Source organism: Podarcis liolepis (genome assembly GCF_965112155.1).
Source record: "Podarcis liolepis genome assembly, chromosome: 3".
Taxonomy (NCBI): domain Eukaryota; kingdom Metazoa; phylum Chordata; class Lepidosauria; order Squamata; family Lacertidae; genus Podarcis; species Podarcis liolepis.
In genome coordinates this window covers 78,144,643-78,162,777 of record NC_139557.1, presented here as the reverse complement: position 1 = coordinate 78,162,777, position 18,135 = coordinate 78,144,643, and the positions used below count along the sequence as shown (strand labels likewise).

Below are 18,135 nucleotides of genomic sequence, written 5' to 3'. Positions count from 1 at the left end.
GAACAACAGGCTCTCTAGTACACTTGTTAAGTAAACAAAGTTATAAGTAAACAAAGCTAAACTTCAGTTCTCTCCCAGAAAGCAGGTTTGTGCACTGAAGAGCATTTTTTACTTTTTTTACATTTTTGGTTTACAGTACTACACACAGGTCTGGCTGTTTGGATATCTGAATCTGTGGTGTGTATATACAAATGTAGTATATAAGTAAATAAATAAAACTGGTTTCAGATACTCATTCCTCTTGTTTGGATAGTGTGAACACATTTGCAGTCCCCTGAAATGCAACCCCAAAAGCTACTATGAAATCTTAGGACCTCACACAGATGGGGGACAAAAATGGCTTAAATATAGGTGAACACGGGAAGAGTGGGCTATTGAAACTGCATGGCTACCAAGTCTATTTTCTCTCACATTATATCTCAGTGGTCCCTATGCTTCAACAAAACCAATCACTGGCTCAATTGGGACGGGTGGCTATTACCCATTATAGTTAGACTCTGGATTGCTTTACTTGCCTTCTTCAGCCTTTTTGACAACACATTTCCATTTTAAAGCATACATTAATCCAGTGCTTTTTTCTGGGGAGACATGGGGACGCATACCCCTAAACATTTTGTGAATCTTTGTACTTTTGTCCACTTACTGTATTTATTTTTCCCTATTTGAACTATAAAATGGTATTTTCTTGAGTCAAAATGAGAACCCCTAAACATTTTTAAGAAAAACAGCACTGCATTAATTCATTGCCCAAAGGCCAAGTGAAAGGAAATGTAAAAGTGATTAAGAATAGGACAAATCAGAACAAGATAAAAACCAACATTAATAAACCAATAAAGTAAGAACTTCATTTTCTTCTGTAGTCATTTTTGGAAATGTGCCTTGTAGTCAAAATTAAAATAAACTCACAATCAAAAAGGATTATAGATGAAAGTTGTAGTTGGCAGCTTTATTTTAATGGAAATGTGCAGCAATATTGCATACACAGCTGAAAGTAGAAGTCCAAAGTTCACTTAGGGCACATATAAACCCCATAACCCCTTAATACATGCTTGAGAGCATTTCCTATGAAGCAGTGATAGAAATATTGTAGTTTAGTTTCCTTGATTATTTCAAAATTGTTTCCTGCAAATATAATCAGCAATTGTATCAGTTCTCGTCGTCCTTGAACATTTTGCTTAAATATTCAAGTAGTGCTGTAAGCTCAGGGTTGTCCCCAAGAGATTCAATTTGTTTGTAAGCTTCAGCCTCGAGTTCTTTTAATGTTTTCCGGGTATATTCAAAAGAACCCACATCCTCAAGGTAATGTACACAATATTTTTTTATGTCCACATTTTCTGTCCTTTGTCGCAGAATATTCTGCACCTGAGTGCTTTCTGGCCTAGACCATATGGCATGGATAGTTGGGAAACTGAACTTCCCTTCAGTTAGGTCTTCACAAAAACTTTTGTTCTCACTATATTCTTTGGAGTGCAAGTTTGCATAGTCATCTCTAATTTGAAAGAAGAGCCCAAGGGTGTTAAGGAGTGGTTTTAAATCTTTCTTATAGCTAGAAAACAATTGCATGAGGCCAACAGCTAGTCCAAAAAGGCCACCTGTTTTTTGCAGAACCATGGTTTTATACTCTGCTTCTGTAGGACAGGTATAGGTGTCTCTCCAGTAAATATCCAAGCCTTGGCCCTTATGAAGTTCTAGCAGTTGGCGGGTGAACACTTTTACAGCATCTGGATGATCAAGTGTTAAAACTTTTTCTAAGCCAAGGAAATACACAAAGTTGGCACAATTTATTACAGATGGTATCCCATAGATGCTATGGGCCACTGGAAAACCTCGTCGTAGTTTTGAATTGTCTTCTATGTCATCTATAAGCAAACTTGCATTGTGCAACATTTCTGTCACTTCAATGATAACCTAATAAAAAAAGAGAACAGTAATCAAGTCTTGCATTCTACTAGTTTCTTCTACAACAATTCAATAGCTTTTGACTTTCCCTTAGCCTGGTTGCAGATCTCAACTTCTGATCCCAATGTATCAATTTTATTCTCAACTCTTTGCTTTATGGCTTTGGTACTTGTGGGTTCCAGTGTACCCAAAGGGCAAGCAGAGTGCACACCAGGCTCTCTACTTCTTTGTGTGCTCACTAAATATAATGGTGGTGCTCACTCTCACATTCTTCTCTCTCCCTTGTGCTGCCCATACTTCCCCTCCAACCAGACACAGAAAAGAAGAGAATGAACCATTCTGACTGGATTGTTCTAGTAAGTGAGTAACTCAACTCTGAGGGAATAGCGAGTGAGTGGATGAAAAATGAAACAGCCAGGGGCAGAGCAAGAAAGAAAAAGCAGAGCAACTAGGACCTGCTTAAGAGGAAAAATGTGTAAGAAGAAAGAGACAAGAGATTGGGAGCAGAGTTAATTGGCTGACCAGGCCTGGGTGATATATTGCCCAGGACCAGTAAGAAGAGCAGACCGCGATGCTGGTTTCACTCAGCGATATAATGCTGGTGAAACCTGCCACTGTGCCAGCATCTGCTGGAGGGAGTCAAGAGTTCCTTTCTCCAGTGGGCACTGCTAGCAGAGGGATTTGGGAGCGGTAGCAGTTTCACCAGCGGGGCGGGGCGGGTGGAGAACGATGCTCTTGCCACTTGTGCACAAGCAGTGAGAGCACCAGGGTGGCGCAAACAAGCTGCATTGTTCCATCCTGCGAGCCTGGGTGAAACTGCCTCAGCTCTCAAGGTGAGAGCTGGGCAGTTTCACCTGGTGTCTCGTGGGCAGAGGCCAATGCATCTTGTTTTTTCAACATCACGGTATATCGCCAAACTGCGATGTTTGGCAGGCGATACACCGCGATGTTGAATAGCTGGTATCGCCCAGCCCTGTGTCTGACTAAGGAAATTAAGAGTCAACAGGAATAGGTTTGGCTAATGAACCCAGAGTACCGTATTTTTTGCTCTATAAGATGTACTTTCCCCCTCCTAAAAAGTAAGGGGAAATGTGTGTGCGCCTTATGGAGCGAATACAGGCTGCGTGGCTAAGCCAGAACAGAGCAAGAGGGGCCACTGCGCACCACTCCCTCTTGCTGTTCTAGCTTCGCCGTGCGAAGCCTGTTCAGGGCACGGGGAGCCTTCATCCCGATCCCGCTGCTCTGAAGAGGCTTCAAGCGGCTATCCCAGAAACCAGAACAGCGAGAGGGATCGCTGCGCTCCCTTTAAAGAATTTTTTTTTTCTTGCATTCGCCCTCTAAAACCCAGGTGCATCTTATGGTCAGGTGCATCTTATGGAGTGAAAAATACAGTAAATTATTTTGAAGTGATCTTTCTATTAATTTGTACATCTAGATTTACCGAGAGGTACATCAAAAAAATTAGTTTGCATGAAATGGGTTTTCTACTGGAGCAGGAAACTTGGTTTAAAGGAGTGGTTTGATTTTGGGGGGCTAAGACCCATCATTGACATACTCATGTTCTTGGGAAAGTCTTTCAACCTTACCAGTTTGCCTTCTGTGAAAAGGGTGTTTTGTGATTGGCTACGCCCACCATGTCAGTCATTTTGTGTCTCCCTCCACTCAAGACTCCAGATGTACTCACCATCCCTAAAAGGTTTGCAATCCCATAATACATATGGGCCTACGGTGATCACAGCATGCATGATTGTGGATCACTGCATAGTTACAGTACCTAGCCTTAGAAACGAACCAGATTTGGTATACAAAAAGCACAAACCTCCTATCAAGTGTGAAAACCATGTTACATGTACATGTAAAATAGTATTGTGATCATTTAAATACTTGGTAGCTTCAGTCTGGAAAGGATAAATTTACAGGTAAATCAATTTAAGAATGCAACTTACTTGTAGCTTATCTTCAGGAACATTCAGCCAGTGATTAAAAGCTTGGGAGAGTTTGGTTCTGACTTGCTTTCCTGTAATTTTTAAAAAAAGTTAAAGGTATTATTACTTGGAGAAATCATTAAAGTCTGTGGAATTTCCTAGCCACTACTCTTCTCATAGTAATTATACTTCACTAGGTCAAGTGGAACGTGTGTGTGTGTGTGTGTGTGTGTGTGTGCAAGTTATTGAAATTCAGGAAAACTTTGCTATGTAGCTCACCAATGAATACTGCTGAAGTTTAGAAAAAGTTATTTTCATAGTATGAGGTAGAGTGGATGATACATGCTGTGTGGCCTAGCTGGAGTAGAGTCTTTACTTACTTCAGGGTCCTGCTAGGACACATATATTGGGATTTGAGAAGTCCAGGACAGACACACCTGCATGTTGCTTAACAATTTCATTACCTACTGAACACTACCACAGGTAATCCTAAAATTATTACACTTATACAATACGTTGATTATAGCATTAAGGTATCAAGGTGTGGTTTTAATTTTGTACTTTCAGAACTAAGGCTGTAGGCAGAGAACATAAATTGTGAAAAAAACACTCCCAGTTGTAGAAGAAGAAGAAGAAGAGTTTGGATTTGATATCCCGCCTTTCACTCCCCTTCAGGAGTCTCAAAGCGGCTAACATTCTCCTTTCCCTTCCTCCCCCACAACAAACACTCTGTGAGGTGAGTGGGGCTGAGAGACTTCAAAGAAGTGTGACTGGCCCAAGGTCACCCAGCAGCTGCATGTGGAGGAGCGGAGACGCGAACCCGGTTCCCCAGATTACAAGACTACCGCTCTTAACCACTACACCACACTGGCTCTCAATCCACTACTTCTGGGCAGCCATTTGTTCAAATCTATATATAAGGCAGCTGCATCTGTTAAAACAAGCCAGAGGAATGTAGATAATTCAAATATTTTGTTGACATGTTATTATAGATAATCTGGACACCATTTCTGAGGGTCATGATTGCCCCCAAAGCACTGCTGGCTGACATGCCAATTTTATCTTACCAGATATTTCAATAAATTTAGGATTAATTTTAAATCCACTCAGAAGCTTTTTGCTAGGTTCCAAAATGTGGTATGGGAACTCTTTATGCATGCAGGAGAGCATTTGAGGCTCCCACTTCTTCCTGCAACATGCGCTCCCGTCCCACTTCAACAACTGACTGGATGTTAGGGAATCCCTATGTGGTATCAAACAGTACTGATAATTGTGGTTGCAAGACGAAAAGGATAAAACAGCACCTAAGCATGCACACTGGGCTCCAGATCCCATCGCTTAAGCGTTCCAAACTAAGGAAATTTAAAGGTGTGGGGGGGATGGGCTTTTTACTAATTCCAGGGTAGACCAATACAGATTACCAAGAAAAAGAGGCGTTTCCCATGATTAAAATATTCAGTTAACAAAAAAATTGAATCTGGGGCTTAAGTTCACCATTCTGCCCCTGACAGCTGTCCAGCTCCAAAGTAGTAGACAAGCTGGAACTAATCACAGGATAGGATTCCATACAATATCACTTAAATAACACATTTGCCAATGGTGTGGCCCTTAACAGCCACAGTTTTCCAGAATTTTGGAACATGAGTTAACATGGAAATCCCTTATCCCAGCATGCTAACATCAGAAGTGCACAGCTCACTGTGGAAAGGTGACATATAAGCTAAATCAAAAGGTTTTTGTCAATTGAATTTGATTATGCCTTGTGTCTAAGCTTAAAACACTTCAACTTGAAATAAAAATTGAGAAAGGAAGAAATACTAAATTATACCATTCACATGCAACTTATTTTCAAACAGTGAAAATCCGGACCGACTCTCTACCTCCAACAACTGGCTCATTATGGAGGTCATGTTTGTTCCCATGCCCTACAATCACCCTGGCTGATTTCTGTCTGTTGTATAGTTGTTAAAGGTATAGGAGCATGCCAAACAGGGCTTCAGGTTAACTGGCAAGCTTATCCTTTAAAGAATGGAATGGAAATATAAGAGATTCAGCACACACATATCCCCTTCCCCTTTTCTGTGCCTTAAAAAGCTGCCCATCAGTGCTGTGCATTCACCCCTCACCTCCCAAACTTTTTAACTCCTCTACTGCAATTTCTCCTACCTGTCACACGTAACCTCTACCCTTTTGGCCTTTTTCAATTGTAAACTCTTCAAGGGCTTGGTATGGGAGAATCTTGTCTAGCAACAACAACAACCTTCTATACATCTGGAGGCTGACTGACCAGAAACCATTGCCTAGCAACAGCAGAATAATGAACCAGATAGAATTCACTAACATTAGCCAAAAAATGCCTTTTTAATACAAACTACAAATATGTTGCATGGCCATCTGTCATGGATACTTTAGTTGAGGTACCTACATTGCAGGGGGTTGGATTAGATGACCCTCAGGGTCCCTGCCAACTCTACAATTCTATGATACACAAATCATGGCTAAAAGCACATACTAGAAGTTCTCCTAACCCAAAACAACATTTCCTAAAACACATAGTACTAATCATAGTACTTGAAGCCATTGCCTTGAGTCCTACCCTCCTCAGCAGGAGAAAACAAGCACTCTCCCTCTTCCATGTGGAAGCCATTAAGATATTTGAAGATGTCTCCCTCCTCTATGTGGCAGCCCTTCAGATAGTTGAAGATGGCTATCATATCTCTTCTATGTCTCTTCTTTTCCAGGCTAAACATACCCAGCCCTGCAACCTCCGCTTTATAGCAGCCGGGGAGGGAGGAGCCTCCTTCAACCCTTGATCTAATTCTGTCTTCTGTGGCATTAGCTACCCCTCCCAATTTGGTGTCATCTGCAAATTTGATGAGTATCCTCACAATTCCTTCATCCAAGTCATTTATAAAGAGGTTCAACAACAACGGGCCCAGGACCCTACGGCATGCCACTTATCACTTTTTTCCAGGATGACGAGGAACCATTAATGAGTACTCTTTGGGCTCAGTTAGTCAACCAGGTACAAATCCACCTATTAGTTACCTCATTCAATCCATATTTTACCAGCTTCCTTGTGGGAATATCATGGGGGACTTTGTCAAAAGCCTTACTGAAATAAAGATACACTATGTCCACAGCATTTCCCTGATCCACCAAGTTTGTAATTCCATCAAAAATAAAAGAAAGAAATCAGATTGGTTTGGCATAACATATTTTTGAGAAATTCCTGCTGGGTCTTAGTAATCACAGCATCCTTTTGTAAATGCTCACAGACAGACTGTTGAATTATCTGTTCTAGGACCTTCCCTGGTATTGATCAGTCGGTAGTTACCTGGGTCTCCCCCCCCCCTTTTGAAGATGGGGACAACATTTGACTGCCTCCAGTCAGTAGACACCTCACCTGTTCTCCAGGAATTCTCAAAGATAATAGACAAAGGCTCTGAAACTACATCCACAAGTTCCTTTAGTACTCTTGGATTCAGGCCCTTGAGATTTGAATTCATTTAGGTCTTGCTCTTCCTCTCCTCCCCTGCTGCTCCCCAATCTGCTCTATAGGGTTAGTAGACCTCCTGGGCCGGATTTATGGGCTCATGCAAGAGGAAGGTGAAGTTTCATTTTTCAAGATGACGTCTGTTATTTGAGAATGGACTCAACAGGGTTTCAGCCAAAGCCTCTAGAACATTTCAGAAATAAGCACTGGTAATTATAAGCAAAAAATATGCTTATCTTCAAGAAGGGAAATAAATATTTATGATTTTTTTTAATCAAGTCGTAAATATTCTTTACAGTTGGGTTCAGACATAATACCAAAACATAGTTTGGCACAATGCAAAGGACCCTGGAATGAGCACAAAGCCTGCAGCTTTCTTCTTCCCTTGTAAGTGTGATTCTCTCCCTCTCTGGTATGTGGCAAACCATAATGTGCCAGTACATCTAAATGGTCAAACTATAATACTATTCCACACAAGGTTAAGCACCTATAATCCCATATTTTAAACAGGCAATTTCAGCACATATTTGATCTCCCCCACAGAAGGCAATGTGACTTAATAATTTTAACGTTGGATAGATTACACCTATTGCATACTGTATGACCCGTTCTTGCTTTGAATTAAATATTTGTTTGAAAGAATTTAAATTAACATAGACATTACGTTTTACCACCTCAAATGTATAGTGAGTTGGAAGTGCATATCTGATATGACTTTAAAATTGAAAAATGGTCCAAAGAAAAAGCCGATGTCCAATAAAGAGGGTGCAAGAATCATAATAACTGATTCCTTTTGTTTCAAGTAGGCAACTACAATTTCATATCAGTTTACTAGATATATTCAGGCATAGATAATACTGTGTTCTTGCGTTTTTTATAAAAGACAACTGAATTCCTCTCTAGAGTTACATGAAGATGGCAACCTTAATCTAACAGCCAGTGATTTCACCAAAGCATCTTGGAACTATGAGTAACATACAGGAATGCATTGCTTAGGAGTTACTACTTCTTGCGTAAAAAGAAAATGAGAGCAATTTAGTATTCATCCTGCTGCCGTGTGCTAAACAAGTTAGCATTATGAAAGCTTATGTTGAGATTTATTTAGGCTTCCAAGCCTACACAAGCACTTGAGAGGGAGGGAGGTATTTTGAAGCTTGTGGCACACTAGCAGCCAAATGTTTTCCCACATATACTACCTTTATTGAAAATACCAGAGAATTATTTCGTCAACAACTTATTTCTCATAATTCAAACAATCTTAAAAACAGAAACGAGCCAGCAGAACTCAGAAACCTGAATATAGCTTGTAAATCAATAACCACCCTCAACTGAGGTGATATTAAGTAGGAAACTGAGCATGCACACCCAAGACACCCCATTGTAAAAAAAAAGTGTAGGTGGAATGGCACCAGTGTAGGTGGAATGGCATGAGTAAACATTCCCTGTAATTTAACGCTTTGGTTATGAAACAGAAAAATGCATCACTCCATGTGAAGATTCCACAGGATCTCTACTTATCTTTTGGAAATGAACAAAGTACTCTTGCATGAAGCTTAAGTTGAGTACTGGCAGTGAAAACATGTTTCAACACCAAGTCTATTAAGACATAGTGATCTGGTTTTGACACAACCCTAGTCCATATTTAGTGGTACATGAATGAGCAAACTTGAACCTCAGGCTTTTATTCTCCCTTTTCCTCCTCTAGCATAGTCACATAGTTTCTGCTTTAAATTACCGTAACTGCAGTTTGTCATTAAAGTGAAGTTGTTGGTTTGGATGTAACATTAAATGTTACTGAAGCAAGCTAGAATCAGTGAGGTGTTAATGAGTGTTATCTATGTTCTAAATGTACTATGCACCTTTATCTATGTACTACACAGTTTTAATTGCCCTGATGTGCATCAGAAAACGGTACAGTGAGATAGTTAACCATATTTACGCAACATTTGTACACAGTCCAAACACATACTCTTTAGGTGGTTAACAATAAAAAAGTACCTGAATAAATATAAAATATTGCCACCCACCCATCATATCTCATTTGCTGGGGGAACCTGGAGAAAGGCCTCTGAAGATGACCTTAGGATCTGGATAGGTAATCTTCAAACATGTGCAAATCTATATTAAAAATCCAAGATCTTTAAAATACGCTAGCTATAGTGGACAGCAAGTACAGAGATGAAAGGAAGGTGGGCAGTAAGATACAAACAAATCAGAATCAGGTATTATAAAAGCATTTACCCAGGAGCAAAAGCCCAGCCATTTATAACTCTTCTTCAACCAGAACACTGAGAAAACATATGATCAGACACAGGGAGTGAGCGGTCTGGAAATTTCAAGAGGTTACAGTATTGCTTAAGCTAATCACATGTAGAGCCGGTCAGAAATTTGGATGGAGAAGTTTGGATAACACTAATGTTAAGAACAGGATAAGAGTATAATTTAAAAAGAGAAAGCACAGGATATGTGATGGTTGGATAGCACTGGTCAGAAATTAAAGGGTGGTTTGAAAGATATGTGACACCAACCCTAGGCTTTAAGCTGAAAACATGCAATAGACTAAACAAAGTGATTGCTACGGGCATCAGTTTAGATACTAGTTTTAGACATTACTAGAACTTAAAGCTTCTTCATGGATCACTGCCTTGTCGTTGTGAAGCCAAAGATGGAGAAGTTCTATACGGTCAGCAAAAACAAGACCTGGAGCTGACTATGGCTCAGATCATCAGCTTCTTATAGCAAAATTCAAGCTTAAACTGAAGAAAGTAGGAAAAACCACTGGGCCAGTAAGACACAATCTAAATCAAATCCGATATGAATACACAGTGGAAGTGAGGAACAGGTTTAAGGATTTAGATTTGGTGGACAGATTCCTTGAAGAACTATGGATGGAGGCTCGCAACATTATACAGGAGGCAGCAACGAAAACCATCCCAATGAAAAGGAAATGCAAGAAAGCAAAGTGGCTGTCCAATGAGGCCTTACAAATAGCGGGGGAGAGAAGGCAAGCAAAATGCGAAGGAGATAGTAAAAGATGTGAGGAGAATCAGAACTTACAGGGTTAAACAGTTCTGTGTGACGTCTCACATTCTGAGGCGTGGTTTGGTTCACATACGGGAATCTTTCTTTGTGTGTGAGTTACCTTTCGTTTTTGGCTGAGAGACGAAAGAATATCTGCTCTTTCGCCGGGACTGATTTATGATGTTTTTCTTCACATTAAAGGCTGTTAGAGATTAGCAAGAAGCCTGCGTTCAGTCTGATTTATTATCCACACACAAGGCAACACTTTCTACCGCTGCTAAGAACTCTGCTGAGAGCTTCAAAGAGCTCAAGTTTTCTATCGGCACGAGCGTCCAAAGGTACAGGGGAAGTGTGCCGGGCGCCATCTTATCTCACAAAAGATACAGGAAATTGAATGCAGATTTCCTAAAAATAGCAAGGAGAGACAAGAAGGCCTTCTTAAATGAGCAATGCAAAGAAATAGAGGAAAACAACAGAATGGGGAAAACCAGAGATTTGTTCAAGAAAATTGGAGATATGAAAGTAACATTTTGTACAAAGATTGCCATAATAAACGACAAAAGTGGAAAGAACCTAACAGAAGCAGAAGACATCAAGAAAAGGTGGCAAGAATACACAGAGGAATTATACAAGAAAGATATGGATGCCTCGTACATCCCAGGTAGTGTGGTTGCTGACCTTGAGCCAGACATCCTGGAGAGTGAAGTCAAATGGGCCTTAGAAAGCCAGTGGAAGTGATGGTATTCCAGCTGAACTATTTAAAATTTTAAAAGATGATGCTGTTAAGGTGCTACACTCAATATGCCAGCAAGTTTGGAAAACTCAGAAGGGCAGTGCCAAAGAATGCCCCAACTACCGAACAATTGCACTCATTTCACAAGCTAGCAAGGTTATGCTTAAAATTCTACAAGGCAGGCTTAAGCAGTAGGTGGACCGAGAACTCCCAGAAGCGCAAACTGGATTTAGAAGAGGCAGAGGAACCAGAGACCAAATTGCAAACATGTGCTGGATTATGGAGAAAGCTAGAGAGTTCCAGAAAAACATCTACTTCTGCTTCATTGACTATGCAAAAGCCTTTGACTGTGTCGACCATAGCAAACTATGGCAAGTTCTTAAAGAAATGGGAGTGCCTGATCACCTCATCTGTCTCCTGAGAAATCTCTATGTGGGACAAGAAGCTACAGTTAGAACTGGATATGGAACAACTGATTGGTTCAAAATTGGGAAAGGAGTACGACAAGGCTGTATATTGTCTCCCTGCTTATTTAACTTATAGGCAGAATTCATCATGTGAACGGCTGGGCTGGATGAATCCCAAGCCGGAATTAAGATTGCCGAAGGAAATATCAACAACCTCAGATATGCTGATGACACAACCTTGATGGAAGAAAGGCGGAATTAAAGAACCTTTTTATGAGGGTGAAAGAGGAGAGCGCAAAATATGGTCTGAAGCTCAACATCAAAAAACACTAAGATCATGGCCACTGGTCCCATCACCTCCTGGCAAATAGAAGGGGAAGAAATGGAGGCAGCGAGAGATTTTCCTTTCTTGGGTTCCATGATCACTGCAGATGGTGACAGCAGTCACGAAATTAAAAGACGCCTGCTTCTTGGGAGAAAAGCAATGACAAACCTAGACAGCATCTTAAAAAGCAGAGCAGAGACATCACTTTGCTGACAAAGGTTATGTGCAAGTTAAAGCTATGGTTTTCCCAGTAGTGATGTATGGAAGTGAGAGCTGAACCATAAAGGCTGATTGCCAAAGAATTGATGTTTTTGAATTATGGTGCTGGAGGAGACTCTTGAGAGTCCCATGGACTGCAAGAAGATCAAACCTATCCATTCTGAAGGAAATCATCCCTGGGTGCTCACTGGAAGGACAGATCCTGAAGCTGAGGCTCCAGTACTTTGGCCACCTCATGAGAAGAGAAGACTCCCTGGAAAAGACCCTGATGTTGGGAAAGATTGAGGGCACAAGGAGAAGGGGACGACAGAAGGCAAGATGGTTGGACAGTGTTAGAAGCTACCAACATGAGTCTGACCAAACTGTAGGAGGTAGTCGAAGACAGGAGTGCCTGGCGTGCTCTAGTCCATGGGGTCACGAAGAGTTGGACACGACTAAATGACTAAACAACAACAACAAAGAACTTAAAAGAGTGAAATGTTACCTGGTAACTGAAGTAGGTAGTTGTATGGCTCCAACAGAATTCTCTTGGATGACTCTTCTACTTGTTCCATTTTTAAAAATTTTCTGGAGTAGTTCAGTCTGTTTAAGAAAAACCCATATTAATGACCAGGGGTCTGAAAATTAGGTCCTACTAACCACCAAGACTATAGTAAGAGATTACATGGTAATTATACCCTACCCCTTCCATAGAATTAAGGAGAAGACCTAATAATGTAGATGACATTTTTCTCCCATAAGCCTGAGTCCCCTGCATGTCCCTTCTGGAAACTGCCTAATGCAAGTTCATTACAGCCACACCTTTGCTAGGGTAGTGCCTAGGGGGTACACAATCCCGAAATATTTAGTCATGGTTTTCCAAACATCCATAAAAAACTGTACAGTTAAAATACTCCTTGTGCCAATTCTCTTAACTCCCTTGCTTTAGGCAGGCTTTCTGTTCTTTGCACCCACCCTGACAAAGGTCTTAATTTGTGCCAAAGCAGAATCCAGCAAGCATAATCAGGGTTTAAAAGGCTAGGAAATAGCCCTTCCTTCACTCACAGAAACACAGTCCAGATTTTCCTTCACTCCCTGCAGCAGCTTCCTCTGCTTCCCAGTCATATTTTAAAATATAGAAACCTCTCACTGCGGAATATGGCAAGGAGAAAACAGAACACGGATGCTAATTCAATACAAGCAGTGGGCCAATATACAGGATGTACAAGTGAAAAATCTAAGCTGGTAGTCACTGCAGGCTTTACTCTAAAAATACTCCTTAAGTATTTTTTACATGTCATTCCAAGTAGTATGTAGAATTTAGTGCAAAGTACCCAAAATTAGTAGTATGTCACTTTAAGTAGGAAGCATCACTAAAAGAACTTCTTGAAGACACACTTATTTATACACAACTCTAACAAAAATGATATTAAATGATATTAAAATTTCAAAGTACAGTGGTACCTCGGGTTACATATGCTTCAGGTTACATACGCTTCAGGTTACAGACTCCGCTAACCCAGAAATAGTACTTCAGGTTAAGAACTTTGCTTCAGCATAAGAAGAGAACTCGGGCTATGACGGCACGGCAGCAGCAGGAGGCCCCCATTAGGTAAAGTGGTGCTTCAGGTTAAGAACAGTTTCAGGTTAAGTACGGACCTCCGGAACGAATTAAGTACTTAACCTGAGGTACCACTGTAACATTGTCCTATCCTTTTAAAATCTACTGTTGTGAGTTTGGGGGGGTGTGTGCCTTGGCTCCCCTTCTAATTTCTGGGTGCCAGATGCTGGATTTAGCATATTGATATACAAAACATGAGCCAGTCTGGTAATGACCCACTAAAGTATAGTAGGTGGGGGAGTGGCTCTGTGCCAGAGGGCAAATGGAGGGCCCCCTCCCTCAACTCAGAATTAGTTAGAAAAACAAAGGCCTTTGAAGCAGAATTTTTAGAGTTGGGAGGGGAGCGGTTGAGTTTAGGATTGCAGCAGTGGTGATGTGAGCTACTTGGGAAGGGATACGATCTGCTAAACATAGCAAATTGAACAAAGTGACAGAGGGCCATGGCCGATTTCTGCTGGCATTCAAAACTGTGGCCATGGGAGAAGAAAAAACCTCTTGGAGTGTAATGTTGCTAGCCCCTCCATCATCATCTCAGGTTGTATATATGTGTAAATAAACAATATGTCATACACCAGGGGTAGGCAACCTAAGGCCCGTGGGCCGGATGCGGCCCAATCACCGTCTCAATCCGGCCCGCCGACGGTCCGGGAACCAGCATGTTTTTACATGAGTGGAATGTGTCCTTTTATTTAAAATGCATCTCTGGGTTATTTGTGGGACACAGGAATTCGTTCATTCCCCCCCCCCCAAATACAGTATAGCCTGGCCCACCACATGGTCTGAGGGATGGTGGACCAGCCCAGGGCTGAAAAAGGTTGCTGACCCCTGTCATACACCTACCGCTGTGCCTCATTTATAAAAGAAACACAAGCCCTGGGTAAGCACTGGACCCCTGGTATCTTGCACTGCTTGGAGATCGGGGTGGTGTGTAACACTACATTCTTAGTTGTCCTATACAGCTTTCCGTATCTAGGTCTTCCTAAATTTAGGAAACCTATAATCTCATGTTTTGTAGGCCTGTTTTTCTGTAGACTTTACTGAAATCTCTTTTCTGCCCTCTCATTTGTAATGTTTCTTGCTGCACTGCAGATGCAACTTCTTCAAACTGAAACAATCTGTCTCGTGCAGTTTAAATACAGACACTACAGTAGTATCATCATCCCAAATTAATTCTGCAGCCATTGTTGATTAGCATGCAGATAAGTTGTGGCCCAACATATAATTTCCTGAAAGCTTCACCAATGTTCTGTCTAACAGAAATAGTGAAACACTTAAGCGGCAAAAAACAAATATACAGTGGTACCTCGGGTTAAGTACTTAATTTGTTCCAGAGGTCCGTTCTTAACCTGAAACTGTTCTTAACCTGAAGCACGACTTTAGCTAATGGGGCCTCCGACTGCCACCGTGCTGCAGGAGCACGATTCTTAACCCCAGGTACTATTTCTGGGTTAGCGGAGTCTGTAACCTGAGGTACCACTGTAAAATCATTATCTATCATTGTATGATAAATGCTGACTTTCCAGTTTAAAATCCACAAAGCACTTTCACAGACTTTGTGTGGAAAGTGCAAAGCTACAGAAGACTAATACTGATGTATATTCTACATAGCAAAACCCAAATGAAGTTTTATATACCAATTATTATTAATTACCCACCCTTCACCCTAAGATCCCAGGATGGGTAACAAGTACAACAATTAAAACACAGTTTAAAAGAGAGTTTAAAACAGCTTTCAATCACAGAAATAAGGTGGGTCCTATAAATATAGATCTCAAGTGTCAAAAGCCAAAGTAAAGAGGTTCATATTCAGCATTTGGTGAAAGCTGTATGATAAAAGATGCCAGATACACATCTGTGGGGAGTTCCACAAGTTTGCAGCTACCACACAGAATGCCCTCTCCTGGGCTACCTGTCCCCAAACTTCTGAATGCTGTGAAAAAATGAAGAGGGTTTCCACTGCCAATTTTAATACTCTCCTTCCAGGGGAGTGCAAACCTGTGCATGACATACCACCAGAATGTTAGCCCTTGAGGGACGTAACACCCATGTTTTCAGGATTTAGTTTCCGTTTACTGGCCCACATCCAGCCCATCACCACCTCCAAGCACTGATCTAACACTTCAACCACCTCTCCTGATTCAGATGGGTAGACACAGCTGGGTGTCCTGAACATATTGATGACACTTCACTCCAAATTCCCCCTGCCAGGGGCTTTTTATAAATGTTAAATAGCATGAGGGACAAGAAGGATCTCTCCAGGACACCACAGGACAACTTCCATGGTGCCAAAGAGTAACCTTCCATGGCTACTTTCTGAACACAGTGGTACCTTGGTTCTCAAACGCCTTGGTACTCGAACAACTTGGAACCCAAACACTGCAAACCCAGAAGTGTTCCGGTTTGCGAACTTTTTTTGGAAGCTGAATGTGCTGTGTTTTGAGTGTTATGCTGCTTCCGATTTGAGTGTTACGCTGAGGTCTGTCTGTTTTTGCTATTTATTTTGCAATTTTGTTTTTGCGGCTCTTTTTGTTTTGTTTTTGTGACTGTGTGGAACCCAGTTCAGCTACTGATTAATTGATTGTGTGACTGCAGTACATTGTTTATTGCTTTCATTTTATAGATCAATGGTCTCATTAGATAGTAAAATTCATGTTAAATTGCTGTTTTAGGGGTTGTTTTTAAAAGTCTGGAAGGGATTAATCCATTTTGCATTACTTTCTATGGGAAAGCGTGCTTTGGTTTGGAGTGGACTTCCGTAACGGATTAAGTTTGAGAACCAAGGTACCACTGTACAGCCCTGGAGATAGGAGTGAACACAGTGAAGCACTGAAGGGCTTGAGAATTATAACTGTGATCAACAGGATTGAAATGAAAGTCTCCAAGAGGCATCCCTTGATCTCCCTCCCAAGAAATGTCATCAACCAGGGTGTGATCAGACCTGAAACCAGACTGGAACGGAGCCAAGTAATCAGCTTCCTCCAAGCATGCCTTAACATGTCAATAAAATTTTAATTGTGTTTCAATGCTGACCTAGAATTTCAGAGAAGGGTTTAAACGTCTTTGGTAATGAACATGCCACTGTTTAATAGTTTGAATTGGCAGGCCACTTAATGCCTAAATCACGTTGGGCCAGCATCCTAATAATGACCTCATTTTTAAATCCGGAATCTTTCAGTAAGAAGAGGCTCACAATCATTATTTCATTTATTATATTTGCTATGGTTATATTAATAAAGGAGAAAAGAGCATATATATGCATATATGTCTCCATTATTGAATTGTAACAGGTGCCCAGAGCAACATACATGTACACATTTGAATGGTTGCCATTATAACTTAGATTATTCCATAAACCGCCAGCTAAAGCGTCGAGTCAAAAAACTATTAGGGTTCCATCTTTTGCTTACATGGTTAACAAATAAACTGAGTTTTATATCAAAATGTAGCAACGCATTACATTACAGTATTGTACATTACACATAGTGAAAAAACATAAATCACTTATTTCAGGAAAAACAGAGCAGCCCTCCCTCATATCTTTGAGCACGTCAACTTCTCCAAAGAAGGTACTTCTAAATACTGTACAGCCCTACAACAAGCCCCCCTACAGCCAAGTGATAATACACACAATTGTTTAAACAAAAGCTTGAGTTCCTATTTCACCCTGTGTCAAAAGTTCAAGACGGCTTACCAAGAACACTGCAAGGCGAACAAAACTAAACTTCAAAGCAAATAGCAACATAAAGTCACCTGTGCCCGTCACCTGCCCTCTCAACCAGCACCCAGGAGGCACTTACCACGGAGAGAGACAGGTAACCCGCTTCAGAGGACAGCAGCCTCCCTCAAGCGCGAACACCGGTAGAGAAAAAGGCCGAGGAGGAAAAGGCGAGCTCTGAGGCGGGTAGCTCCTGCTTCTCCCGCCACCGCCAAGGCGCAGCTGCTCGTCCTCCCTGGCGGCCCCGCGGCCTCCGCTTTATAGCAGCCGGCGAAGGAGGAGCCTCCTGTGAGGAGCGAACGGGGCGGGGGCCGGAGACAAGAAGAGCCGGGAAACCCGACACCCCTTTTCTGCCGCCCCGGGGGGAGGGGGAAGGAGGCGGAGGCAAGCCCCCCCCCCCGCCAGTTAAGCAGCGCCGCCTCTCACCTTCCGAGGTCTCCGCCGCTTCTCCGCCAGCCCGGAGCGAGCCCCTTCTCTCCGCCCGTCTCAGCCCAGTGTGGCGGTGGGCACAGAGCCCCACCCCCTTCCGCCTCAACCGCCACCTTCGCCTGATGGGGGGGAAAATGCGCCACCGGGGCCTGTCGGCGCAGGCGCGAGCTCCTCCTACCCCCGCTTCCATAATCTCCCTTCGGCTCCCTCCACCGCCCCCGCCCCGCTCCATTTTCTCATTTTCCTCGCTGCTTCCCGATGCACTTCGGGAATTGTAGTACAGAGGAGGAGCATATCCCCTCTCGGCTGCGGCAAGAGGGGCTGGTGGAAAACCACGCTACCCAGAAGCCCGTGCGCCGCCCGAGT

At 42.1% G+C, this 18,135-nt stretch overlaps 1 protein-coding gene across 1 annotated transcript; it reads right to left on the bottom strand.

Annotated features, from left to right (window-relative positions):
• Positions 1-918: 918 nt before the first annotated feature.
• GGPS1 (geranylgeranyl diphosphate synthase 1) lies at positions 919-18,088 on the bottom strand. The gene is given in 5 exon segments (XM_083496947.1): positions 919-1,908; positions 3,846-3,916; positions 12,510-12,607; positions 17,767-17,792; positions 17,795-18,088. Coding segments are annotated over 5 exon segments (1,164 nt in total). The 5' UTR covers positions 18,002-18,088; the 3' UTR covers positions 919-1,146.
• Positions 18,089-18,135: the final 47 nt, after the last annotated feature.